The 9,170-nt window shown below is 36.3% G+C and overlaps 1 protein-coding gene across 1 annotated transcript; it reads right to left on the reverse strand.

Annotated features, from left to right (window-relative positions):
• Positions 1-2,806: 2,806 nt before the first annotated feature.
• LOC117318560 (P cell-type agglutination protein map4-like) lies at positions 2,807-4,321 on the reverse strand. The gene has a single exon (XM_033873532.1). The coding sequence runs from the start codon at positions 4,319-4,321 to the stop codon at positions 2,807-2,809; it is 1,515 nt and encodes a 504-aa protein (XP_033729423.1).
• Positions 4,322-9,170: the final 4,849 nt, after the last annotated feature.

Consider the following 9,170-nt stretch of genomic DNA (forward strand, 5'->3'; position numbering starts at 1 on the left):
TACATGATGGAGTGACTGTATGGTGCTGTACTAAATTCCTACAGGATTGAGTGACTGTATGGTGCTGTACTAAATTCCTATAGGATGGAGTGGCTGTATAGTGTTGCACTAAATTCCTATAGGTTAGAGTGACTGTATAGTGCTGTACTAAATTCCTACAGGATGGAGTGACTGTATGGTGTTGTACTAAATTCCTACAGGATGGAGTGACTGTATGGTGCTGTACTAAATTCCTACAGGATGGAGTAACTGTATGGTGTTGTACTAAATTCCTACAGGATGGAGTAACTGTATGGTGCTGTACTAAATTCCTATAGGATGTAGTGACTGTATGGTGCTGTACTAAATTCCTACAGGATGGAGTGACTGTATGGTGTTGTACTAAATTCCTATAGGATGTAGTGACTGTATGGTGCTGTACTAAATTCCTACAGGATGGAGTGACTGTATGGTGTTGTACTAAATTCCTATAGGATGTAGTGACTGTATGGTGCTGTACTAAATTCCTACAGGATGGAGTAACTGTATGGTGCTGTACTAAATTCCTATAGGATGTAGTGACTGTATGGTGCTGTACTAAATTCCTACAGGTTGGAGTGACTGTATGGTGTTGTACTAAATTCCTATAGGAAGTAGTGACTGTATAGTGTTGTACTAAATTCCTATAGGATGGAGTGGCTGTATGGTGCTGTACTAAATTCCTATAGGATGGAGTGGCTGTATAGTGTTGTACTAAATTCCTATAGGAAGTAGTGACTGTATGGTGCTGTACTAAATTCCTATAGGATGGAGTGGCTGTATAGTGTTGTACTAAATTCCTATAGGTTAGAGTGGCTGTATAGTGTTGTACTAAATTCCTATAGGTTAGAGTGACTGTATAGTGTTGTACTAAATTCCTATAGGTTAGAGTGACTGTATAGTGCTGTACTAAATTCCTACAGGATGGAGTGACTGTATGGTGTTGTACTAAATTCCTACAGGATGGAGTGACTGTATGGTGCTGTACTAAATTCCTACAGGATGGAGTGACTGTATGTTGCTGTACTAAATTCCTACAGGATGGAGTGACTGTATGGTGCTGTACTAAATTCCTACAGGATGGAGTGACTGTATGGTGTTGTACTAAATTCCTACAGGATGGAGTGACTGTATGGTGCTCTACTAAATTCCTATAGGATGGAGTGGCTGTATGGTGTTGTACTAAATTCCTATAGGTTAGAGTGACTATTTGGTGCTGTACTAAATTCCTATAGGAAGTAGTGACTGTATGGTGCTGTACTAAATTCCTATAGGATGGAGTGGCTGTATAGTGTTGTACTAAATTCCTATAGGTTAGAGTGGCTGTATAGTGTTGTACTAAATTCCTATAGGTTAGAGTGACTGTATAGTGCTGTACTAAATTCCTACAGGATGGAGTGACTGTATGGTGTTGTACTAAATTCCTACAGGATGGAGTGACTGTATGGTGCTCTACTAAATTCCTACAGGATGAAGTGACTGTATGGTGCTGTACTAAATTCCTACAGGATGGAGTGACTGTATGGTGCTGTACTAAATTCCTACAGGATGGAGTGACTGTATGGTGTTGTACTAAATTCCTACAGGATGGAGTGACTATATGGTGCTCTACTAAATTCCTATAGGATGGAGTGGCTGTATGGTGTTGTACTAAATTCCTATAGGTTAGAGTGACTATTTGGTGTTGTACTAAATTCCTATAGGTTAGAGTGACTGTATGGTACTGTACTAAATTCCTACAGGATGGAGTGACTGTATAGTGCTGTACTAAATTAACAATTGATGAACTCAGTCACTTGTATGTCATTTGCACATCACTTTAATGTATAGACAAGTAAACTGATCCAAGCGCTGTTGTGTCTTTGTTATGAATACAAAGAGAAAATAAAATTTACAATGTCATTTATATCGCATTCAAAAATAAAAGAATGAATATCTAGAACATTTTAATTAAATGCCACTGGCCCTGTTCAATATTAAGATTGACTTGTTACCAGATGTTACGTTTTAGAGCTATGGATGAAAGGTAATTATACTGTCGTCCACAAGGGCGGCATCTATCTGTCACCAATGTTGTATTAATATCGACAGTACACTAGATAGATACTTGAATGTATGTTTATTTCAATTCCCCTTTATCCGAAACGCTTGGATGGTCATGTTGCCGTTTATCCTTTCCAGACGATTAATTAAAACCCTTGTGGCTGGCGGCCATGCTTGTTTTATTTGAGAGATTTATAACGACGAATAACTGAAAATTATAGTATAAAATCTCTCATAGTAAAATAGAGTGTACTTACGATATATATAGATATAGTATTTTATTGGAATTTTTAACAAAAAACAATATGTTTGTGGTGTACCGACATGTCAATCTACTGTGACTCCTGTACCACTACTCATGTCGGGATTACAGTAGTTCTTACCGCTGTATACTCCCGATGCGGAATCAATGAAATGTAGATTTTGAAGAACATCTTTGCTTTTTCTCTGTACATAATAACCCTTTGTGGGAGCATTCTTTCCACGAGAACGGCAATACACATATTTATAGGGATTGGAACTTACTAAGACACAGGATTTATCCTAAATTCAAATAAACTAGGGATGACGTTCCTGATCAACAATGCCTTTATTCACGTTAATGGCAATGTTTCCTACCAGACTATTGGCATACTCATGGTAACAAAAGTACTCATACTGAAATTGTCAAAGATAAAGAAAAAGTAGCGAAGACCTTGAAAAGTCCTTTGATTTCATCCGTAGATATTTTAACGATGTATTGTCTTTAAATATCAAAACACAGAAAATACGCTGATCTACCAATAAGAGAACAGATAGTATCCCTCATACTGGGTACAGTATTCATCATACTGGGTACAGTATTCATCATACTGGGTACAGTATCCGTCATACTTGGTACAGTATTCATCATACTGGGTTCAGTATCCATCATACTGAGTACAGTATCCGTCATACTTGGTACAGTATCCATCATACTGGGTACAGTATCCGTCATACTGGGTACAGTATCCGTCATACTTGGTACAGTATCCATCTTACTGGGTACAGTATCCGTCATACTGGGTACAGTATCCATCATACTGGGTACAGTATCCGCTATACTGGGTACAGTATCCGTCATACTTGGTACAGTATCCATCATACTGGGTACAGTATCCGTCATACTTGGTACAGTATCCATCATACTGGGTACAGTATCTATCATACTGGGTACAGTATCCATCATACTGGGTACAGTATCCGCTATACTGGGTACAGTATCCGTCATACTGGGTACAGTATCCGTCATACTTGGTACAGTATCTATCATACTGGGTACAGTATCCGTCATACTGGGTACAGTATCTATCATACTAGGTACAGTATCCGTCATACTTGGTACAGTATCCATCATACTGGGTACAGTATCCGTCATACTGGGTACATTATCCGTCATACTGGGTACATTATCCATCATACTGGGTACAGTATCCGTCATACTGGGTACAGTATCCGTCATACTGGGTACATTATCCATCATACTGGGTACAGTATCCGTCATACTGGGTACAGTATCCATCATACTGGGTACAGTATCCGTCATACTGGGTACATTATCCATCATACTGGGTACAGTATCCGTCATACTGGGTACAGTATCCGTCATACTGGGTACAGTATCCGTCATACTGGGTACAGCACCCGTCATACTGGGTACAGTATCCGTCATACTGGGTACAGTATCCATCATACTGGGTACAGTATCCATCATACTGGGTACAGTATCCGTCATACTGGGTACAGTATCCGTCATACTGGGTACATTATCCATCATACCGGGTACAGTATCCATCATACTGGGTACAGTATCCGTCATACTGGGTACAGTATCCATCATTCTGGGTACAGTATCCATCATACTGAGTACAGTATCCGTCATACTGGGTACATTATCCATCATACTGGGTACATTATCCGTCATACTGGGTACATTATCCATCATACTGGGTACAGTATCCATCATTCTGGGTACAGTATCCATCATACTGAGTACAGTATCCGTCATACTGAGTACATTATCCGTCATACTGGGTACAGTATCCGTCATACTGGGTACAGTATCCGTCATACTGGGTACATTATCCATCATACCGGGTACAATATCCATCATACTGGGTGCAGTATCCATCATACTGGGTACAGTATATATCATACTGGGTACAGTATCCATCATACCGGGTACAGTATCCGTCATACTGGGTACAGTATCCGTCATACTGGGTACAGTAACCAGCGCCATGCTTACTGCCAGCTGCCCAGCTCAGACAATGAGTAGTAACTTTGAATTTAATGTGATCAATGCACATACGTATAAAATGAAATTCACACAAAAATGCAGAAATATCAGCTTCAAAAGATTTAGATCTATGAGATATGGGACTTTCTAGTATCAATTCCAGGAATTTCGATGTGTGGTTATTTAATATTGCAACGACACCGAAATGTGACATTGTTGACTATGTTGTTAAATATAAGACAATCAAACCTGTTAAACTATAATTGCATTATCCAGGTCGTGAAAATTTCCAATTTCCGGTAGTAGCTTTACAACTTCCTGTGCTTACGGCGTGTACTTGTTTAATGTATCTCTATTTGAGGGTCCTCAGTATATTATTCTGACTGGTGTATTGTGTTTCCGTTTCGACTGAAAGAAACATTTTATTATACATTTATGAATGTCATTTTACGGAATTCAGCAAGCGACTTTGTGGTAGTTTTTACATTATCAATGTTTATTTCGCTTAGGTTAAAATTTAAGATGTCATGTTGACCTTTCCGGCTTTCTGATTACATGATTATTGATGACGTCTTTCATAGCCACAAGGGTTATTTCGAAAATTATCGACATGATTGGAATAGAAAAAATGATTAGAATTATACGTAAATTTTGCCTTCAAAGCGACTTTCACATTTCAACGTTTCAATGTTAACTTTAGTATGTATTGTCTGTGCTTGTTAACTTAAGTATATTTTGTTTATGCTTGTTAACTTTAGTATATTTTGTCTGTGCTTGTTAACTTTATTATGTTTTGTCCATGCTTGTTAACTTTAGTATGTTTTGTCTATGCTTGTTAACTTTAGTATGTTTTGTCTGTGCTTGTTAACTTTTTTATGTTTTGTCATTGCTTGTTAACTTTAGTATATTTTGTCTATGGTTGTTAACTTTAGTATATTTTGTCTATGGTTGTTAACTTTGGTATGTTTTGTCTATGGTTGTTAACTTTATTATGTTTTGTCTTTGATTGTTAACTTTATTATGTTTTGTCTTTGCTTGTTAACTTAAGTATATTTTGTCATTGCTTGTTAACTTTAGTATGTTTTGTCTGTGCTTGTTAACTTTAGTATGTTTTGTCTGTGCTTGTTAACTTTAGTATGTTTTGTCATTGCTTGTTAACTTTGGTATGTTTTGTCTGTGCTTGTTAACTTTAGTATGTTTTGTCTGTGCTTGTTACCTTTAGTATATTTTGTCTGTGCTTGTTAACTTTAGTATGTTTTGTCTGTGCTTGTTAACTTTAGTATGTTTTGTCATTGCTTGTTAACTTTAGTATGTATTGTCTGTGCTTGTTAACTTTAGTATGTATTGTCTGTGCTTGTTAACTTTAGTATATTTTGTCATTGCTTGTTAACTTTAGTATGTTTTGTCTGTGCTTGTTAACTTTAGTATGTTTTGTCCGTGCTTGTTAACTTTAGTATGTTTTGTCATTGCTTGTTAACTTTAGTATGTTTTGTCTGTGCTTGTTAACTTTAGTATGTATTGTCTGTGCTTGTTAACTTTAGTATATTTTGTCATTGCTTGTTAACATTAGTATGTTTTGTCTGTGCTTGTTAACTTTAGTATGTTTTGTCTGTGCTTGTTAACTTTAGTATGTTTTGTCTGTGCTTGTTAACTTTAGTATGTTTTGTCATTGATTGTTAACTTTAGTATGTTTTGTCTGTGCTTGTTAACTTTAGTATGTTTTGTCATTGCTTGTTAACTTTAGTATGTTTTGTCTGTGCTTGTTAACTTTAGTATGTATTGTCTGTGCTTGTTAACTTTAGTATATTTTGTCTGTGCTTGTTAACTTTATTATGTTTTATCATTGCTTGTTACCTTTAGTATGTTTTGTCATTGCTTGTTAACTTTGGTATGTTTTGTCTGTGCTTGTTAACTTTAGTATGTTTTGTCTGTGCTTGTTACCTTTAGTATATTTTGTCTGTGCTTGTTAACTTTAGTATGTTTTGTCATTGTTTGTTAACTTTAGTATGTTTTGTCATTGCTTGTTAACTTTGGTATGTTTTGTCTGTGCTTGTTAACTTGAGTATATTTTGTCATTGCTTGTTAACTTTAGTATATTTTGTCTGTGCTTGTTAACTTTAGTATGTTTTGTCTGTGCTTGTTAACTTTAGTATGTGTTGTCTATGCTTGTTAACTTTAGTATATTTTGTCATTGCTTGTTAACTTTCTTATGTTTTGTCTGTGCTTGTTAACTTTAGTATGTTTTGTCTGTGCTTGTTAACTTTCTTATGTTTTGTCTGTGCTTGTTAACTTTAGTATATTTTGTCTATGCTTGTTAACTTGATAATGTTTTGTCTATGCTTGTTAACTTTAGTATGTTTTGTCATTGCTTGTTAACTTTGGTATGTTTTGTCTGTGCTTGTTAACTTTAGTATGTATTGTCTGTGCTTGTTAACTTTAGTATATTTTGTCATTGCTTGTTAACTTTAGTATGTTTTGTCTGTGCTTGTTAACTTTAGTATGTTTTGTCTGTGCTTGTTAACTTTAGTATGTTTTGTCATTGCTTGTTAACTTTAGTATGTTTTGTCTGTGCTTGTTAACTTTAGTATGTATTGTCTGTGCTTGTTAACTTTAGTATATTTTGTCATTGCTTGTTAACATTAGTATGTTTTGTCTGTGCTTGTTAACCTTAGTATGTTTTGTCTGTGCTTGTTAACTTTAGTATGTTTTGTCTGTGCTTGTTAACTTTAGTATGTTTTGTCATTGATTGTTAACTTTAGTATGTTTTGTCTGTGCTTGTTAACTTTAGTATGTTTTGTCTGTGCTTGTTAACTTTAGTATTTTTTTCTATGCTTGTTAACTTTAATATGTTTGTTCTGTGCTGGTCAAATGTAACTTTATGATGTTTTGTCATTGATTGTAAACTTTATTATATTTTGGAATATTTATATTTCATCATTTTTGTTCAGGAACTTTCTTTTAATTACAGTTCTCTCTTTCCCTCTATTTATTCTGCTGTCTCCTTGACAGTCTGCTTCTTATTGAAATGTTTGTTGTTACACCCCGTTAAACGAAGATTAGATTTGACATAAAATCTACATATACTGTTTCCATAATTAATGTGTGTCTATGGTATATCTTGTATATTTTACTCTTATGTGTACTACATAAGACATGTTTATCCCCCCCCCCCCTCCTTTTGTTTAAACTTCTCATTTTACGCTGAACAATGAAATTGTTTGCACAGAAAATTCTTCAGATATACTGTCAAAGACAGCACGGCTAGCTGGCTGTGTTGATATGAATAAAACGAAAAGACATGTTTGTGTTTCCAATCCTATTCTATCAAATACGTTTATTGCCAACATGCTGTGAAACTCGAATCCGCAATTACAGGGACATGAAGAGAACACTTGTTATATTGGAGGAGGGATTTGAGAGGGTTATATTGGAGGAGGGATTTGAGAGGGTTATATTGGAGGAGGGATTTGAGAGGGTTTTATTGGAGGAGGGATTTGAGAGGCTTTAGAGTCATTGCATCCGGACTCAGTTGACGTTTTGGTTGAGCCAGTAATAATATAGAACTGCATTGATAGCAGAGAGAGGGTGTGTGTAATAATATAGAAGTGGATTGATAGGAGAGAGAGAGAGAGAGAGAGAGAGAGAGAGAGAGAGAGAGAGAGAGAGAGAGAGAGAGAGAGAGAGAGAGAGAGAGAGAGAGAGAGAGAGAGAGAGCGAGAGAGAGAGAGAGAGAGAGAGAGAGAGAGAGAGACATTGATGTTTTCTGATGTTGATATAAATAAACGTTGTTATAGGAAAAGCATATTAAGCACTTGATTCAAAAATGGTTGATCAATAAATCCAAATGTGTCCTGGACGCGTCTCTGCTCAAATCAAACAGAATAGCACGATCACAACGAGATAGCACAAAAAAGAGTTCCGTTTGTTGTAGCCATTTAGTTAGAGCCTGCGATAACATTAGCGAGTAGCAGCCGACCACTTTATCCACAGCAAAGTAGCGGATTTCCAGTCTTGATTGAATTACTTATGGGTAAATGACCAGTCGAGAAAATAGCGTACCATTTTGTTTGATAATGTCCAAATCTGTTCGCCAGGCCAGGACTAACCTTATGAACCCAACATGGTCAGAAAACGGTCGGAGTACGTCCCGATCTAGTTAGTCAATAGTGAAGTAAAGCCACTTGAGAGCGATCAGATAGGCTACTAGAAAACAGCCAGTATAAAGTGTGTGTCTTCATTACGGAAGATAGCAGTGAATTGAACACTGTTTGCGTTAATCGAATTATTTATAATTGACCGAACACCATTTACGTACAAATACTGTGATTTGGCACATAATCGATATAAATCAGATCCAATAAAACACTATCCATCAGAGGATATCACGCCACTCAAATATTCTCATCCCAAACAATTTAGGGTCTTAAACATCTCATGGGCACTCTGAGAGGATATTGACAAAGATGTATCGAAAAACTGTCATTTTTCTCAAGTACCTGGAGATAACAAGATGTTAGTGATCGGCAAGTGTTTCTTTGGCGAGAATCCGGCGCCGGGCAGATCGATGGTGGTATCCCGTACTCGCTACACTGTCGACTGTTCCTAGTACAGGGAAGATATTGGGGACCTTTAATGGGAGTTAATGTGTTATAAGTTAAGCACAGGAATGCTACACGCTTGATGAGTGAGGTAGGTGGTTTCTACTTCATTTGCTTAACGTACCGTTATGTTTTTGATTTTGTTTTCTTAGAGTGTATCATTTGATTTTTGTACTTAGTCATGACAAATAAGACGTGTTTTACCATTAAATGCATTGTTATCGAGAGGTGTATAATTCCATTAACGATTAATG

The sequence above is a fragment of the Pecten maximus genome, unplaced genomic scaffold, assembly GCF_902652985.1.
Source record: "Pecten maximus unplaced genomic scaffold, xPecMax1.1, whole genome shotgun sequence".
NCBI lineage: Eukaryota > Metazoa > Mollusca > Bivalvia > Pectinida > Pectinidae > Pecten > Pecten maximus.

Coding starts and splice junctions, on each gene's coding strand:
- LOC117318560 (XM_033873532.1), bottom strand. CDS start 4,321: ATGGCGCTGGTTACTGTACCCAGTATGACGGATACTGTACCCAGTATG.